Source organism: Colletes latitarsis, chromosome 5, assembly GCF_051014445.1.
Source record: "Colletes latitarsis isolate SP2378_abdomen chromosome 5, iyColLati1, whole genome shotgun sequence".
Classification (NCBI taxonomy): Eukaryota; Metazoa; Arthropoda; class Insecta; order Hymenoptera; family Colletidae; genus Colletes; species Colletes latitarsis.
This window is the reverse complement of record NC_135138.1, coordinates 36,282,681-36,301,036: the sequence shown is the minus strand read 5'-3', so window position 1 is coordinate 36,301,036 and position 18,356 is coordinate 36,282,681. Positions and strand designations below refer to the sequence as shown.

The following is an 18,356-nucleotide window of genomic DNA, read 5'->3' as shown; positions in this document are numbered from 1 at the left end:
GTCTTTTCGAAATGACAGCAACTTCTGACGAGACGTTGTGAACGCGTTGACGAATCGCGCCGAGAACTGACGTTCAAGCCGTGCACGCTTTTGGTTGTTCGCTTTGATATTTTCACCTATCGCGTTTTGGTTCAGGTAGGTAACGTTTTCGTCCTCGTCCTTCTGGATCTACTTTTCACGTTTCCCAGCGGCAGTTTGATTGCTGTGCAGCGACGTTGCCAGGCAATGGCTACCCGATGGTAGCTCGTAACGTGTCGAGTCAGGGTGATTTTTGTTGTCTGCGGTAAGATTTGCCGCACTACCTCCTGACGCCAGTCACGTTTCTCTGAAAGGCTGTAGCTTTCGATGCCTATTACTGCAAATCAAACGTTAATCAGTTCGGTTCTCTGCTTCTAGGATGGATCAAAACCGCTCTATACGTCGACACCAACCTGGAAAATTTTGAGGTCCTGTGCTTAGGCAGGACCAGGTGGTTCAGAAATCGTTGGGTGGTATCTTGATGAAGATATTGCCTCGGTTTGGTGGGCAGAGGGGGGTAGTCTTCAATGATCATACACGCTGCCTGTCCGTTGCTTGTGCCCCTAAGAAAGCCTGGGTACCAGGTTGGAGTGGTTAACTCGCAGGTTGCACGCAACAAACGATTATACCGTGCGAAGGAGATGATGTTGCCGTTTATAAGTCGCTTGGACAATGTCCTACTACCGCCGCCTTTGCTGTACACCGATCCTTTCCCTCTGGATGATATCCTGAATGTTTCTGTAACCACAAGTACCATCAAATCTAACTATAGACGAATTGAACTCAATTGGCCACCGAGGGTCACTAGTTCCACGCTAGTAATATCTACTACTTTTACTTGATTCTCTTTATAAGAAACCATGTGCTTCCAGGTTTCTGCGGACAGATAAAATGGCGAGTGTTGGGCTAACGTTGTGCCGGAGGAAAGGGTTGGAGAGGAGCTGTAACGCAAGCGGTCTTCAGCGGCCAGTTGATTCTGTTCCGACTCTAAGCAGTCAACGATAAACATTCGTAGGTGTTTCAACGAATACTATTAATAATAATGTTTATACGAGGACCCACAGCGTATTATCATAATACAAACCTATGTTCAGTGACCCAAATCATTTCAACTTAAAGAATTCGAGACGCTTCGCAGACATCAGGAGCTGTCGGTTCTACACACCGCGATGAGAAGAGACACAAATTTTTCGTGCTTGTTTTTTTATCCATTCGCGTACGATATACTCAAACGATTCGAGAACTGCAGTCGTAGGTCTGCTAAAGACGTTTACGGAATAGGACTACCATCGGGGATGATTTTTTTGTTACCAGAATCCTCGCGTGCGAACGTATAAGTCGGTCATTTGTGCGTCGGTTGCCTGTTTCTCGTGGTCGCTAACGATTCGGAAATTTTGTTCAGCGTTCGCGTTGCATTTATCCTCGGTTATCAACGATCATCTAGACGGTTTTTCGGCGAAACCGACCATACGAGAATCATGATAGCGAAAGTCACACGCGGACGTGCCTGCTGGAGAAACGTTTTAAGGTGTTGCCGCTTGAAACGAAAGGACAAAATAGATCCTCGCCAAACGACATTATCCCAAAACAAACAAACGAACCGCGGGACAGAAGACGATAACGATTATAGTGACTCTCATCGATCTGAACTTTGTCACCGATTGCGACAAACGTGACTGAAAATTCTGGAATCAATTTGTTAATAACATACCGAGTAACCCAACAAAAACAGAACGCTCAACGACGATACAAAGTATGTACTTTTATGAAACTTTCTATTCAGTGCATTTATCCGTAATCAGAAAAATTACTTATATTAATAATCCATCGTTGCAACTGAATAAATATTACCATTACCTGAATTATTAGATATTCTGGATATAAAGATTAATATTATCCACGCGTAACAAGAATTAACATTATACACTCGAATTAGTCATTTTACATCTATTATGTACTGTTTTCAAACACAATCTCACACGATTAACATATTTTTCTTTCAGCACAATAGCATCATTTTAAGTTTCTATTTTCTATTACATACTTTCATGTTTATCCACTTTTTCTCTGTCTTGTATGCGTTTTATTTAGCAAGCTGTTCCAACAATATGCAGCGCGTTGTATAATCCACTTCAGCAACATTCTCCTCGTTTGTACGATTAAAATTCATAAAATGACTAAGACGAAAAGATCATCGTTCCAACAATGTTTTTCTAAAACGACGATGATCGAAATAACACCAAGAAATATATTTTTCAGGCATTACATCAATCTAGACGGGATTCCTTTGATTTGGACAACAGGTGAAACGCTATTATATAAAAGAACAGCGTAATCCGCTTTTGAGTGGTACGGTAACGCAGACGATGATTGTGTTGTAATCAATAGAGGTAATTAAATCACATAAGTCGTTCCGAACAGATAAGAAGAAATATCAATCGTTCGGGTGAAGAGGAATGTGTTTCATATCGTTATAAAAATTGTCATACTTTTTCAAACAATATATTGTAGAATTATATTATAATTACAGAAGCAATATTAGGAAGAAAGAGGTGCTATTTCCCTTTGGAAGAAGTCTCTTTTGTGCATTATCAACGCCCCTTAAAATATTGACGTTCTTACATGTAAGTACAGAGTCCCGATGGCGGACACGCGAAGTAAAATAGCCTAGAATTCTAGCCACGGTGGTTTCATAGCGATAACCGCTTATCAATGCAGCGACGAGCGCTAAAGGTGCTCCCCATCGTATCGATCCATTTCTAATGGAAACAGAATTTCATATTGTGAACCCGAGCAGCTCAAATTCCGCGTGACGCGTTTCAAACGTAGACGTAGATTTTCTAATTGAGTTTCTCATGCATTCTACCAGTCGGAACATTTTCTTGTTTACGTAAGTTCTGCATCGCGTTGACTATCGACGACCTACAGAGAATTACGTACAAAACGGTCGATATCTTCATTATCATTAAACAGTAGTTACCGTATATGCAACCCAAGTGACGCGAACGAAGAATCGCCTATAAAACTTGCATCGTAGCGAAGTTCCTATATACCATCAAATTGTTAGTTATTTATTTGTCGATTGCACGGTGCAATGACCGACGACGGCCATGCGTTTATCACGGTCAAACAATCGTGTAGTTTTCAAGCTCCTGCACAGGTACACGAACCCACGTTCACCCACTTCCTTCGTTTCAACGATTGCTCTCTAAGCTTGCAAAACGGTGATCAATCGAAATACTTTCTCGTAGATTTTGGTCCCAGCTAATTTTGATTTTTTTCCAATACAGGGATTAGCGTGGAAACGGAAGGACTGTACGTGTATTTCCAATACGTCGTAGTGTACTACATCGTAAGTGTTTCGAATGCGAAAAAAAGAGACCAGAACGACGGGAGCACGGTAAATCCCCACCAAAGATTCAAGCAGCGTGACAAACGCAGAGCACTGGATCACGAAATTCGAGAGGCTCGTATAATCGCATCGTTCGTCGGCCAACTTCGCTCGTGTTAAACGTGTGAAACCACTCCCACCACAATGTGATTAGACCAAATCCGTGGTCGCACGAACACACTGTCGGCGATACACATTCAGCAGAAGCATTTGTTGGCAGCGGTCTCTGGTCGTCGCCGCATGGAAGCGCATTTTGATTAAAAAGAAAAAAAAAAGAAGATAGGGAGATGCGTACGGTCACGTTGCACCGTGTCACACAATGTTTAAAGAGGCCACGTCGATGCGTGGTGAGCTACTCGTAAAAAAACGAAACCAACGGAGAAAGAGACATCTGCGAAGAATCGAGGCCCCCGGGTTCCACGGAATCGTGACGAACGGGCAGGAACTTGGCAGCACGACAGAACATCATAAGAACAGTGACCGTTGGGTAACAATCGACGATAAATCGCGATCACCTTTCGTAAACTTTAGTCCCTTGGTCTGATCGAAGAACTGGGGAAGTCGCTATTCGTCGCCTCCTTCCGTCTTTTGGCCTAACTCGGTCGTCACAAGCACCGATTACAAAACCCTCTTGGTGTCCGGTACGAAAAGATGCAAAGCTTTCGAGAGTATCCACTGTCGAGTAACGAAAAGTATTCCCCCTAAAGATAGCCTAAAGGCCAAGAGTTGCCCTATCGAGCGACGAGGAGGTGTAGCACCGACGAGGATCTTTACCTGCTCGGTACAGACGCATAAGTCGTGATTTGCGATCGTGGCTGCCGGTGGTGGTGGTACTCTTGGTGCCCCTACGTCTTCCTCGAGACTCTCGCCAGATAGGGAGAGTTAAATCGAGGAAGAGAATCGCCGGTTCCGCTGAATAATCGCCCGAAAAGTGTCGGTCTCGCGGCGCTTGTTACGTGGACGCACACGTTACGACGAATCGTGGACGATGTCTGTGGACGTTTGCGTGCTTTCTGCCGCCGGTTGCCGTAACTGGAGTCGTCGTCGTCGTCGTCGTCGTGGTCGTGTCGTCGTCGTCGTCGTCGTGGTCGTCGTTGTCGACGTCGTGCGTGTTCGCGGCTCTCTCGGGTCCCGGATCGGCCTACTCCGCGCCTCCGATGGTCGCGCACGCGTTCTCCGCGAGGAGATACGCCGCATATTGATCGGAACGTGGCCCGATCCGGACGTAACGAACGACGCGGAATTTCTAGTACGGCGGCGTGCGCCGGACTCGAGGCAAGGTCAGATTTCAGCGATCTCTCGCCCCACGAGGACATGTGTGAGGCGTGCAATCGTGCACTGGATAAGATACATTAGTTTCCGTAGCAAGCAGAGGATGACCTACTCGGGTCGAAGTAAATCTTAATATAATGGGCTATAGACTGCTACGAGTAAGGTCAAGCAGGAGTGATCAGTGATCTCTAGCCACGAGGGCAGGGTATACTGTGTATTGTCTTGTGCATACGATGGGATACGCTATTTTTACCCACACTGGACAGAGGATCACCCGATTTAGTAACGAGTTTTATTATAATAGGATGTAATAGACTCTAACCAAGGGTATTCCTCTGCAAACAAACACCTTAAGAAGCAATGTTCAACTATTGTGTTATCCTCGGTCTCTAGGAGCTCCCTAAGTATCGTAGTCCCAGATATCTAGCTAAATGAAACGTCAGGAAATCCGAACGTCGTGTTGCCTCCATTTGTTACCAAAGCAGGGGAAGGTAACAGTTCGCGACATTGGTTTGCATAAGGTAACGAAGTCGCGTGCGTTAGAACGTTCGCCTTATCCTTTAAGGCGTCCATTACAGAGTCAAGTTTAACGACAATCGCGCAATGAAAGTATCGCACGCGCAACGAATCACGGTTATGCATTTTAGAACGGTTATTATCTAGCGGCCGCGCGACTCGAGTACATGTATTATGCATTCTCTGGGCATAATCAATCTTTTATGACACCCAGACACATTTTGAGCAAGCTGGATCGTTCGCGATGCGTCGCGAAAAGGACATATGTCGAGACAGATTCGTCGCAATAATGCCGCATGCGACCCCTTATGGAAATACCTCGTTCGCCCTGCACTCGAGGGTGAAGAAAATTGCATTATTGCGGGTGCTAAGAATTCGGTAATTACATTTTTACTCTGAAACTACTGTATGTGGCTGGGTTTGACCATAGTCCACTCGAACATTGTAACATAGCGAGTTAATGTCTGAGAATCCCAGGGAAATAAGCAACTAGACGCGATGGACGACGGCAAGATTTCCCAACGTTCATTCTAATTCTTCCACCTACTTGGAATCTGATTAACCTAATTCATTTTGTAACTTTAAACATCTATACCCCAGAAACGATGTTTGTGCAACTCTCAAATGACATTACCAACCGGTGTCTCCACCACTAGTTGAGATTAAAGCATTTGCTATCATTTATTGTTTCGAGTCGTCACAGTGTTATCTTCAATGCGTCACAATCATTAAGTCGTTGCGCAAAGAAAACAAACCACTGTCGATCGATTAGAAAATCGTAAATGAACGTCGCTGGAAAATCGTTAAGAATTTATTACCGTTCAGAGATCTTATTCGGGAACAACGCGATTCAAAAGAAACGATTTCCGGTCTAAGAGCACCGTTTGAGAATCACTGGAGCTGATTAAGAGGTATTATTTTGCATTGCTATCGCGCAGCAATGCATACTTAAGGGTCAAAGCAGGCCATCTTAGGTCGCAGATAAATGAAAAAAATAAGGCGAGCGTATACGAAGGGAAGAGGTCTGATTACACGAGACTGTTCGAAGAATCGTTTCGACGATTAAAGACTCCATTATTCACTTTACGAATTCTTATTACCATCAGGATAATTTATGTATTTTATTTAAAAAAGTCAGACACTGTTTATTAAACAATCTAAACTCGAAACAGATTAACGAATCAAAGCATAAATATTGTATGACCGTAAGAAACTCATATATCGAATTAAGAGTTAACCTTTTGTGATCTTACACCGAATCAAGCTCCGCTGAACCGAATGTAATTTCGAAATACATGTACGTAAAGATATTTCAAGATATCGACTGTTCAAGCACACTTGAATAAGTATGCTTTTTAATTAATCTGAATTTTAATCTTATATAATGTTTCTAAAATGAGGGGGTAAATAATTTAAGTAAAAAACATCTGAATACTGTGCTGCAAACAGTGCGATAAGATAATAGAAATGTTTAATTAAACAATATTTGCAAGTGTGCTTTTATAATGTAGAATGTACAGATACTGGAAGAATTAATACAAGGGTGCGAAGTACAGTGTTCCGTTTGAATCAATACGCAACAATAATTTGAGAACAAGCACAGAAAACGTATGATCGAGAATAGATACACAGCGATACGAATTTAAACAATTTATTGGCTGTAACAAATTTTAAACGTGTGGTTTGAATATGCCGGAAAATTTCAAACGACTTTCCTCTGCGGATCAGTGTATTCGTCGTAATTGCCGATGGCGGATGACGTTGCACATTACACTCAACGTAGAAATAAATATTAATTACGTATGTAAAAAATTTGGAAAGGAAACGAATTCAAGACCATTCCGTAACTTCGTTTCATTTATTTTTCCAAAACCGCCGAAAAAGGAAACGTGATTCATCACCACACCGCACACGCGTTATCGCATACTCGAGGAACAATCAGTCGTTTCGATAGATACGTTCAATAATTTGTACCGTGATATCGATCTATCGTTACAACGCGAGAAATGGAGAAAATGCAGAAAGCGAAAAATAGATAAACGGAGGGAAGGCAATAACGTGCAAGAGAAGAATGCAAAGAGGACAGAGAAACGGTCATTTCCGTAGAAACGAGCCACTCCACGGATCGCACACGTTCTCGTGTCCAAAATGGCTGGTCGCTAAAATTAGCGTCGGAAAGCAACTGAAATGATATTGGATAGGACGTCGCCGTCGGTATCGTGACATGGTTCTACTCACCTTGACGTCGAAGAAAAGTCATATAAAATGGTATCGCCCTGCTGGACGGCCGCCTTCTAGCGTGAAAATTGAACGGGTGTTCGTGGGTGTATCGAGACAGATGGATCTCCCTATTGGGTGTACCCCAGTGTCTCGTTTTACGTCTTTCTACGATATCGCTTATGGAAGTTGGTCGTGAATACGGTTAGCCGCGTCGCCGTAACACCGTGTCGATGCCTTCTAGTTTCTCAGTGCTTTTCCTACTCGATGACAAGTACTTCTGTCGTCGAATTGGTATCCGCTCGAGATTTCTGCGGCTTTACGTACTATGCGTAACTCTTTTTTTGCTCACGACGTGCACTCGATACGTTCCGGCTTCTGAGACGACTACTGCCTGAATACAACTGCATATGTTCCACGAAACCAGGGCCGTAACGTGCTGCAATACCCTGCAATGATAATGGCGCCCCTGCCCTCGCCAAGTACACGTATTCTTTTACAAGTCATGTGATCCTCCATCTTATTGGCGGTGATGTAATAGAAATTTTGTGATTTTATTTCATACGGTTCTTTAATAACAACCGAGATAAGGATTTTTTATCCGGATACAACACTACCGTGCGAGTACAATCTTGCAAGAATTCGTATACGATAATAAGACGTTTAAAGTTTTTTCTAACTGCACGACGATCTTGCTTGATCGTAGTCTATGCTCGAACGATGAGATAACGCGAAGTATAATTTAAAATAATTGTATAAAGTGAAGGAAAGGAAAAGTTTGTGAATTTTTTTCAACAGTTACTGAATATCTTTCATAAACGAGATAATAGAAAACAACGATAAATTTACCAGAATATTCACCATTAATATCGTTTACGCCAATAATAATATGTAATACGATTACTCGGACATTTTATTCCGCCATGATTTCGGTACTTTTGCATATTTTCAGAAGATCGCGGCTAAGATCAAGCATAGAACTTTTTGCTGATAATTTATCAAAGATTTTCTTCGCTTTAGCAATTTAGAAATAAATATACATTTTTTTTCAAGTATTCTGATACAATATCAAACCTTGTTAAGATACTCGTAAGTAAATTGCGATAACTGTGCAATTTGTAACATAACCTCTATATTAGTGTAAAACGTAGCTTTGCACGTGATGCGCATTAAAGCTCTCTGCGTTTTATATTAAATCAAAGTACTAGTGATCGTTATGCTATTTGTATTTATTTACTATTACAATCTATAAATCGCGACATATGTTATTGAAACATAGTTTATATTAAACATCGAGTGTTTTATCAGTTAGAGAAAGTAACTTTGCATCGTAGTGTATTAAAATATTGCATAAAAATGACCTCGCCGTTTACGTGTATCACGTGTCGTGTGGCATTTCGAGATTTAGAAGTGCAAAGACAACATTATAAGTCAGACTGGCACAGATACAATTTAAAAAGGAAAGTAGCTGAATTACCTCCTGTTACTGTAGAAGAGTTTCAGAAGAGAGTAATTGCACAAAGGAATAAAGATGATAAACAAAGGGAAGAGGAAACAATGAATTGCAAAAATTGTAGAAAAAATTTCAATACAAAAAATCAATATGAGAATCATTTACTATCGAAAAAGCACAAAGAAAAATGTGCTAAACAATGCAGTATTTCAGACATTGAAAATGAAACACTGGATAATGATGCTAGTTCTTCACTTAATTGTCTAATTGACAAGGATGTCAAAGAGGAAAGTTCTAGTAACAGTAGCAAACAATCAACAGATGAAATGGAAGTAGATACTGAGGTTGAGTCTGTAGATTCTGATGAATGGATCAAAGATGCTGAAAACCCAGTAAGAAATAACGATTGTTTGTTTTGCAATCATCATAGTAGATCTTTGGTGCGTAATTTGAAACACATGACCATTGCACATTCATTCTTTATACCAGATCCAGAATATTGCACAGATATTAAAGGTATACTTACATACCTTGGAGAAAAAATTTTTGCAGGATATATGTGTATCTGGTGCAATGATTCTGGTAAGCAAGTTTAAATCCTTATTTCTAGGGTTTTATTATAATCCCTAGGGTTTTATTTTACTATACAGGGTGTTTATTTTACTTGCATGAAAAATTTTTATTCTATATTTTAAACTTATTTTTTCATGTAGAATCAACCTCTTTTTGCTTGTACCACCAGTTACACCCTGTATTAAAATAATTTACTATTTATTAACAGGAAGGAGCTTTCAAAGTGCAGAAGCTGCCAGAGCACATATGATTGATAAAGGACATTGTAAAATGTTGCATGAAGGAGATGCTCTGGCAGAATATGCAGAGTTTTATGATTATTCATCCAGTTATCCGGATGCAGAAAGTGGTGATCCAGATGCAGAAGTAGAAATACCTGAATTAGATGATAATGATTATCAACTAGTATTGCCTTCAGGAAATGTTATTGGTCATAGATCTTTAATGAGATACTATAAACAGAACTTAAATCCAAATAGGGCGGTCGCGATACCTAAGAGTGAAAAGCTGCTCAAAGTACTGACTCAGTATAGAGCACTTGGCTGGACAGAAACACAGCATGAAGCTGTTGTAAAGAAAGCCAGAGATATCAAATACATGCAAAGAATACAGGCTAAATACTCAACACAATTACAGTTTAAAGCAAATAAATTACAAAGATATTTCAGACCCCAAGTAAACTTCTAGATCTCGCTATTATATGTATAAATATTGTTACAAGACTGCATTCCTTTTTTAATTATATAATTTTTATGAAGGATAAATTGTCAGGCGTGCTTATTATGTTGCATATTTATACATTTATTAAAAAAATAAAGTTTGTACTTATTTAGTTGAAATCTGTACTTAATATATGATGAATACTAATTACGAAATTAAAAATTGGTCGGTAGAACATATAAGCTGTAAATCATTATAAACTGTAATATTTATTTGGCGGATATTCTTACAAAATAACTTGTAATATATTTTCGTAACACGTGATATCAACAAAAATATTTCTTGTAACTTTTAGTTTACACTCGTGTGGACCCATTATCCAGTAATTCCTGAACCCATGAGCTAAGCACTCTTTTCAATGAATCATTACACACGGATTACGAGATAATCCGTATTTTGCGCTTTCATGATGGCTGTAAAAAAATGCGCACACAGTCGAAAATATCGAGAATTGTGTACTCATACGTATACGATATACTTTCATATTACCATCAGTAAACTCTAGAATGTACAGAAAAGTTAACAAACGTCAAACTATAACATTTGACACCATTTTCGTTTCCTACTAGATTACTATCGACAATGCGATGCACGCTGGTTTTTTCGCAATATACAAAAACGTAAATTTTATTTCGTATAACATTTTTTAATGTATAAATCAGAGCAGTCGACCCGTCGAGTTCGTTCTGAATTAGCAGAATGCAGAACAAAAGTCCAATAAACAAAATGTTAAATGGATCTTCATTCTGGCATTTGTCAACTCAAATATTTGTTACCGCTTCATTTTTCTTATTTTTACTAACGACACATCGTTCGAAACACAGATATGGGTCAGTAACCGATGTTTCGAATCTTTAATACGTTCTACGAGAAACACGGTTCACCCTTTTTGTTAAATACAATTACTTTGTAAATGCGTTTTTGAGACAAACATACATTAGAGAGCTGTTATTGTCAGACAACGATACACATAGTTTTACTCTACTGCTCTTTTTTAAGATATTTCTGCTTGAAGATTTCTTGAATAACGTTGAATTTCAATTTCGATTTTTTTTTTTTCTTTAATTCAATATTTTTACCATCAGCTTTAAAGCTTGATGGGGAGGAGTTGGTCTGATTGATTCATCGAGATCCGTATACGGAATCTCGGCTTCTACTTGAAAACCGCGTTTCAAGCATACTTTTTGCGAAAACATTCCGGTCGCGTCTGCTTTGAACACCTGCAAAATATATCACCAAATTGAGCAGTGATTTGGGGACTTTTTATTGTCCACGAACGTACATACATTGCGTGCAAAAATACCTCTCGAAAAAGTAACGAGTGCATTGCAAAGTACATCTTGGGAAACGAAAATTCATCCCATGCATTATAATCGAAGAACATGCTGAAACAAAAATAGAACGTGGAAATTTGATCGAACAGTCATCTTCTCACAACACAGAGTGCTATACACGCACGAGCAGATGCATAGAAATCTATTTTTTAATTCAGATATGTATGAAAAATTAATATTAATAGTCATTTAACAGATTAGAACACGTTAACTTCTGCCATTTTATTAACAAGTGTATATATGAAATAATACGTTAAAAACATAATTTATTTGGTGCTGAAACTAAATAAATTACGTATTTAACTTTCAGGTTACTTTGAACATGTTTTCTATGAATAATTAATCTTAAATACGTTATGAATAAATAACTCATTTTTGTTAAAAGTTTAACGAGAAATAAGGAGGTATAAAATAGACGATATGACATTGTTGCAAATTATATTTCGAATCTGGGTGTGCGCCATAAAATTAGAACACGCTCGTGTTAGCGATTGGTAAAGGTCACGGAACACCATTTGAAAGGAACGATTTATTTTTCTCCGAACCTAAATGCATGCATCAGACATTTACGTACGAAATTACATGTTAAACATTGTAAAAAAATAGTACAACACTCGCAATTACCTTGAAACCAGCATTTCTTGCTGTTTCTTCACTATCTGCCATCAAAATATTCGCCAAACCCCTTCCGCGGAAGTTCTCGTCTACGCTAAGGATTCGACATTCGAACAATTCATCGACGTTGTACTTTGAAAATAGATCGACTTTCTCATTAACCTTATAGAGAAGCCCAAAAATTATTTTGAATTTTTCATCGTTTAGTTCGGCGAGCCGACGTTCAGCCTCTTCGCGTTCTCCCTTTTTCAGGATACCATTTAAAGCCATTCCTGCTATCTATTATGATAATGAATTTAATATTCAAGGTCCATACGTCGCGGAGAAAACATTCGCCCGTCGATAAAAAACAAAATTGTAATAGTATACAAAATGAACCATTAGGTTGAAAAAAAATACGCAGATTCTTTTTTTTTATAGAGAGCAATTATACAGCTACCTTTTTTAAATTTCAACTTACCGTCCCATTCGGATCCACAAGCATCCTCGAGTATCCCTGCTTTAATGTGAGCAGGCAGTGTCTTTCCAGCTCGAACTGACTTTCTCCTTTTTCACAAAGACCTACCGCATGATTCAACGGTTCATCGGAGAAAAAATTCCATTTCAAGTGGTGTATTGCATCTTTGAAACGATTTTCTGGGACTTCCACAACTTTTAAATGATCAGACGACATCTTTGGGGTGGTCACCGCACGAATTTTCCGCGCACTGAAAGGATTTTCCACGCGCGCACCACCCTTAGTAGGGAGAGTTAGCTCATATGGGAAAAGGTCCATATATTGATTGACCCAGTTCAAGAAATTTACTGGCTATAATGATTATGCATCCTTAATTATTCTTAATGCCAAGCGCGCATTACGGGTACCAGTAGTATCTGTAGATTTTGACGAATAATTGAAAGTTCATATAGGATTTCGATCTTTGAGTATTAATAAGATGTAGAATTAAAAATAAGCACGTTAATATTTTTTGGAGAAGATCAGTGATACACATATGCATATTACGAAATAAGACATGCTTTTTTAAGAAAGCAGGAATAAAACGGTAGTAAATGGAGAAGAATATAAAACATAGCGATTGAACGTAGATGTACATGTTTATTATTCATAACTTTATACTAAATACTGGATTTTATAACATTTCATAATGTTATGTCTTTTACGAACTGTTCACGTTTACTAACACCCTTATTAACAAAGTAACAATGCGAATATTTTGAATGTGTTTATATATAGTAGCAATTTCAGGAAATGACAAGTTAGTAATATACAGTCAACATACATTAACACTTTCCAATTATCATACATTATAATGAAATTAAAATATGTTAACAATACGATAAAAAAGACCATAATTATTTGTTTACTTTATTTGAAATTAATATTGTCTAAGGATATTCTGAAAGGATTGAATTGCTGTTTTATCATACTTCATTATTTACACTTTATCACATTCGCTCAGAATTGAAACATTCTTTTTTTTTAATACTTCTGCATGTGAAAACAAGCTATTTACAGGCTTTAGAATAAAATATCATCATCTCCTTCATCCAACATATTTGGAGTTTCAATATCTTGACCAGCAGCTAACATTTCTTGTCTAGCTTGCTCAAACTGCAAAATAATTTAATTTTTAAATAATTTAATTGGGTGATATTTTCCATTAAAAAGTGAAACAATCTAAATTTTTGAATGTTACCTTAACTTTTGCTTGTTTCTTTTTATCCTGTATCTTCTTTAAACGATAGAACTCTTCTCTCTCCAGTTCATCTAGTTCAGAAATTATATAAGCAAGAGTCCTTTCAATTCTTGGAATGATAACATGTTCAATAGCATTTACACGGCGATTTGTAATTTTAATAACCTCATCCAAGGTTACAAAACTTGTCTGTAAAGATGCTAATTCCACTAACAACTTGACTGCTTTTTGATAATTTTTTTTCAACTTAGCTAATTGTTGACCACCTCTTGCCAAACCTGCTAATTCATATGTATCTGTGCCATCTTGATAAGATTCAAACACTGGAAGATTAACACCAGCAACATTATCCTTTTTAGAACGAATTTTAATTTGTGCTTTTGTTACATTCTGAAGAACTACTTGATTGAAATCTCCAGTTGCAAATTTTGCTTCTGCTAATGAGAAAGCTGCCTCTTTCATTACTTCACCCATAAGTGTTTTTGTCTACATAGAAATACAGCAAGCATAAACATTACAGTACACAATAAACAATTACAGATATAAGTAGGACACTTTATACCTCAATAATTTTACCCAAAATTAATCTAAAACGCATTTGCAATGCATCTGCTTTCTTTTTCAACAAACCATGACCTTTTTGTGCTCCCTGTAAACGGGATTTCATTAACATTTGTGCACTGAAAGAAAAAACATATTAAAATTAATAAAATGAATAACATGTTCCGAGGAATCATATAAACGATGCATTCAAAAATGCGATTTAAACATTTTAAATACACTGAGGTGGGGTTACACCCATTTAACGACGAATGTCAGAAGTTTTATGTAATTCGAGAGGGAATGATAATAAATATTAAATAAATAGGAAGTAAAATTCACGAGCGGATGGAAAGGATTTGAGCAATTCGTAAGTGAAATACTCACCCCCGAGAAGGGAAAATTGCAAGTTTATCCTTTCCAGACATTGCTGAGATCTATCAAGCAGCTAGGAATGAGATTGATCAGCTGACTCGTGAGACCGGAAATGTTAAATATATGTAGTTGTGCTTTAAAAGGCGCGCGATTTAAGAAATAACGAAGTAATTCACTGCTTTCTAATATCTAACGATATTTGATTTACTTGTCGACAAATGATAGCGCCATTGAAAATAATTTCTTTCTTTTTTCCATATTTAAAAATTACTTCCTTATGTATCGATTATATGAAACAATGGAAAAATGAAATGTGCCAATATTAACGATTCGAAAATTATTTAATTTTCATAACCAAATGCAAAATTACATTAAAGCAGATAGCACAGGATTCAAGGTTAATTTAATATAAAAATGAATTAACAAAAAGTGTTAAAATTGACTGATTCTTAATGGCGGGAAAACAGATAAATTCCCTCGTATTTGATAAAATAGAAGCTTTCGTTTTGTAACGATTAAAAAAAGAAAATCGTTGTTTTTCCATTAGTGTTAACGAGTTACAGAATATATGTACATATGTATTCTGAATGAACGACTGCGCTGTCAATTCACATAATTTGCGTAGAAGTTGCTTACGATCGGGAATAATAATATAAGCTTGCGAGGACATCCTCGTGAAAATTAATATTGTTTAATTACGATCGTAGGTTTGCACATAGTTAATTTAGTAGAAAAATGTTTTTATAGCTATACAGAGATTTCTTTTTCAGCTCAGTTCCCAATAACTTGAAGAAATGATTCATATACCAGATATTTCTAAAGATTTTATTCTGAATAAGGCAGTTCGAGATGCTACCAATATTTTGCTTAGACCATATATGCCTGTGATATTATCAGAATCATCTTCAAGTATTTACGGCAATAAATATGATATGACGAATAGTGCTACACATAAATGGATATTAAATTCACAAGATTTTTTACTAAGAATGACAAGAATTGCATGGGACTTCCTCAATGTTTTTAGCGTGTTTCGGAATAATGTCATAAACGAAACTATAGAAGAAAACGCAACAGATAACGATATTTAAATTTCTTACAAATTATTATTAATACACGTATTTAATAATATTAATAGGAAAATATTCGATGAATTTTTATACTTTTTTAAAGCAGCTTCTACGGCAATTATGAACTGACACTTTATATGGCAGGAAAAATAAATAGGTAAAGACTATGTAATTGAGATAAGTATTTTTAATAAAACTGTACAAGAAGGCATCTGACAATTATTTACAGTAAAACTGATTGCCCAGGTTTTAATACCTGTCTTACATTTATATTTATTCTAGCTTCAGAAATATAAGTTTTAGCTTTGTCCCAATCATTATGATCCCATATACAATATTGTTTTTCATTGTTACTTGTTGTTGTTGATTGTTTGTCATCCCATGGTGAAGAAGTAGCTGTTAAAATTTTTGGTACTCCATGATACCTTAAACGAGACTTTCCAGACATTACTAATATATCACCACTTTGTAAAAATATAGGTTTAGCTGCATCATTTTTTGCAAGTCCACCAATTAAAAATATTGCAGTTTGGCCAAAACTTATAGAAAATAAGGGTGCTTTAACATTAACTTCCGAATGATCTGTGTGGCCTGCTAGAGTAGAGTTCATTCTGTAATAATTGATAATTGCTGCTTCTGCTTTAAAATCCATAAAACCTAAAACCTTTGCCAAAAATGAAGTTAATAATGATAACTCATTAGGCATTTCTGTCTTATTTGTTTCAGAATATAATTTTGTATCCCAGTTATGATGGTAACCTAATGTTGCCCAACGTAATTTTGGCAATAGTGGCTTAGTTTTGTCACAGTTTCTAAAATTAATATAGTAAATACATGTACTCCACATATATTTGCTTATATTTTTATATTATATCTTACCCAAAACATATATCCCACCAAGCTTTATCATTGTTCAAAACATTATGAGCATCTAGATTTAATTTATATGGTTTCCTAGAGTAATCTTTTAAACATTTTATGATCCAATATCATTGCCCATCAGTGGTGAATGGATTTTTTATAAAGACAAGTCCTAATCATAAACATAAAATATCTAAATTTTGGACTCACTTCATAAAATCAACATTCATTCATACCTGGAATATCTACAAATTCGTAGATTTTCCAGTCCTCCACTGGCTTCAATCCCAATCTATGTTCACATTGTTCGTTCAATAATTTCTTTTTGATATTTGAAGTAAAAACAACCTAAAAGATAAAAGAAAATTCTATACGCGTGAAGTATATGAAAACGTTTCAATTTGTGACGTACTTCGTTAGAGTTAGGATTATTTAAATCGATCACATCCTTTAAATCAGGAAATGAACTTTTACTTTTGTAGTATTTAAAACTGTCTGTAAACATAATTTTGAACCATGAGCATCGCCATCTTGATTAATTCGTTCACGTATCGATGAACGTCGCCAGTGCCCCCATCAATCGTTTCATTTTGAAAGTACGTTTTAACGTAGATTCCTGTGCAAGATACGATTAAATGCTTTAGATGTTTGAATAAGAATGTCATTTTGACCTGTTTGCTATACGAGGATAATCGAAAGTATCGATCTTAGTGTTATTAACCATTAGAACGTGGCATTTCCTCAACGATACTGTAAAAATTGTAATTGTACGCCAATGCGTCTACAACTAATACATCAGTAAGTAATCAAAAATGAATCTATGATGCGACATGTGACTAAGAACGGAGAAATTGATTGGACGCGTTAGACAGCGCATTGTGCCATTACAAGTATTCGATTCACTTACGATTAGCATAATATCATCATCGTTGTCGCGAACATTAATAGCGAGATACATATCGAAAAAGTACGGGTTTCAAGCAATTCTTTTTTCTCCGAGCCCGTCCCATACGCACTCGGTAATGGACTATGACTAATTTTAGAGTGTAATTTTCGCATAATAACGCTGCCAGGAAATCTATGATTTCATAGAGCCGAAGAGAGGTACGCCGCCCAACTTCAAGGCTTTTCGAAAGCTCAGCGCAAATTAATAGTGCGCACCGCGCTAATAATCGTTTATTACCATCGCTTCTATTCTCCATAAATTCCACCCACCCACCCCGGTTGCAATTCGCTGTTCACCTTAGACTGTAAGAATACGAACGAACCTCGCTCCAGTTCATAATTCGTTCACATGAAATGTCATCTTTATTTTCAATGAAACTTCAGGAGAATGACATCTTAAAAACTTCGTACATTCGATCGAAGTAGTCCCTAGTTCTCAACGAACTTCAGTAGCCCGGTTGATAAGTACGGTAATGGTTACGATTACTAACCTCACAAAATTCAGTCGTTACATTAATATTGTCCTTGTCGATTACTCGCAACATTAAGATTACTAAGATCAACCTGTAGTATAGGTAAAAAGAATTTAATTAAAATATGAAATCATGATGCAAAGAAACAGATTTAAGCATCTTTCGTGATATCGTCACGAACGAACAATGCTAGAAGCGAGGAAAAGGGACGAAAGTATCGGTGCATAGGTATATGTACTTGGTACTACGCTCGGTTGTATCGCAACACGCGGCTGAAATGCCGGTG

General features: G+C 37.3%; 5 protein-coding genes across 7 annotated transcripts; 1 reads left to right on the top strand and 4 right to left on the bottom strand.

Annotated features, from left to right (window-relative positions):
* Window positions 1-217: 217 nt before the first annotated feature.
* On the bottom strand, window positions 218-7,829 carry LOC143342258 (uncharacterized). 2 transcript variants are annotated; one of them, XM_076765972.1, is made up of 3 exons: window positions 7,436-7,829; window positions 432-756; window positions 218-355 (listed from the first exon to the last, which is right to left on the bottom strand). In XM_076765972.1, the coding sequence occupies exons 1-3, from the start codon at window positions 7,455-7,457 to the stop codon at window positions 316-318; spliced, it is 387 nt and encodes a 128-aa protein (XP_076622087.1). In that variant the 5' UTR covers window positions 7,458-7,829; the 3' UTR covers window positions 218-315. The 2 variants fall into 2 exon arrangements, with proteins under 2 accessions (XP_076622087.1, XP_076622088.1); XM_076765973.1 differs by lacking the exon at window positions 7,436-7,829 and adding an exon at window positions 4,184-5,542.
* A 181-nt stretch (window positions 7,830-8,010) lies between these two features.
* On the top strand, window positions 8,011-10,436 carry LOC143342256 (cytoplasmic 60S subunit biogenesis factor ZNF622). Its single transcript, XM_076765970.1, has 2 exons — window positions 8,011-9,449; window positions 9,649-10,436. Exons 1-2 carry the CDS (start codon window positions 8,771-8,773, stop codon window positions 10,125-10,127), a joined length of 1,158 nt encoding a protein of 385 aa, XP_076622085.1. The 5' UTR covers window positions 8,011-8,770; the 3' UTR covers window positions 10,128-10,436.
* A 322-nt stretch (window positions 10,437-10,758) lies between these two features.
* Window positions 10,759-12,884, bottom strand: LOC143342257 (arylalkylamine N-acetyltransferase 1). The gene is made up of 3 exons (XM_076765971.1): window positions 12,570-12,884; window positions 12,119-12,388; window positions 10,759-11,380 (listed from the first exon to the last, which is right to left on the bottom strand). The coding sequence occupies exons 1-3, from the start codon at window positions 12,882-12,884 to the stop codon at window positions 11,222-11,224; spliced, it is 744 nt and encodes a 247-aa protein (XP_076622086.1). The 3' UTR covers window positions 10,759-11,221.
* Window positions 12,885-13,185: 301 nt separating this feature from the next.
* Vha36-1 (V-type proton ATPase subunit Vha36-1) lies at window positions 13,186-14,847 on the bottom strand. The gene is made up of 4 exons (XM_076764596.1): window positions 14,734-14,847; window positions 14,369-14,486; window positions 13,807-14,292; window positions 13,186-13,721 (listed from the first exon to the last, which is right to left on the bottom strand). The coding sequence occupies exons 1-4, from the start codon at window positions 14,772-14,774 to the stop codon at window positions 13,629-13,631; spliced, it is 738 nt and encodes a 245-aa protein (XP_076620711.1). The 5' UTR covers window positions 14,775-14,847; the 3' UTR covers window positions 13,186-13,628.
* A 1,123-nt stretch (window positions 14,848-15,970) lies between these two features.
* On the bottom strand, window positions 15,971-17,213 carry Alkb (alpha-ketoglutarate-dependent dioxygenase AlkB). Of its 2 annotated transcripts, none has more exons than XM_076764912.1 (4): window positions 17,065-17,213; window positions 16,889-17,000; window positions 16,671-16,824; window positions 15,971-16,603 (listed from the first exon to the last, which is right to left on the bottom strand). In XM_076764912.1, exons 1-3 carry the CDS (start codon window positions 17,155-17,157, stop codon window positions 16,781-16,783), a joined length of 249 nt encoding a protein of 82 aa, XP_076621027.1. In that variant the 5' UTR covers window positions 17,158-17,213; the 3' UTR covers window positions 15,971-16,603; window positions 16,671-16,780. The 2 variants fall into 2 exon arrangements, with proteins under 2 accessions (XP_076621027.1, XP_076621028.1); XM_076764913.1 differs by having other exon boundaries at window positions 16,689-16,824.
* Window positions 17,214-18,356: the final 1,143 nt, after the last annotated feature.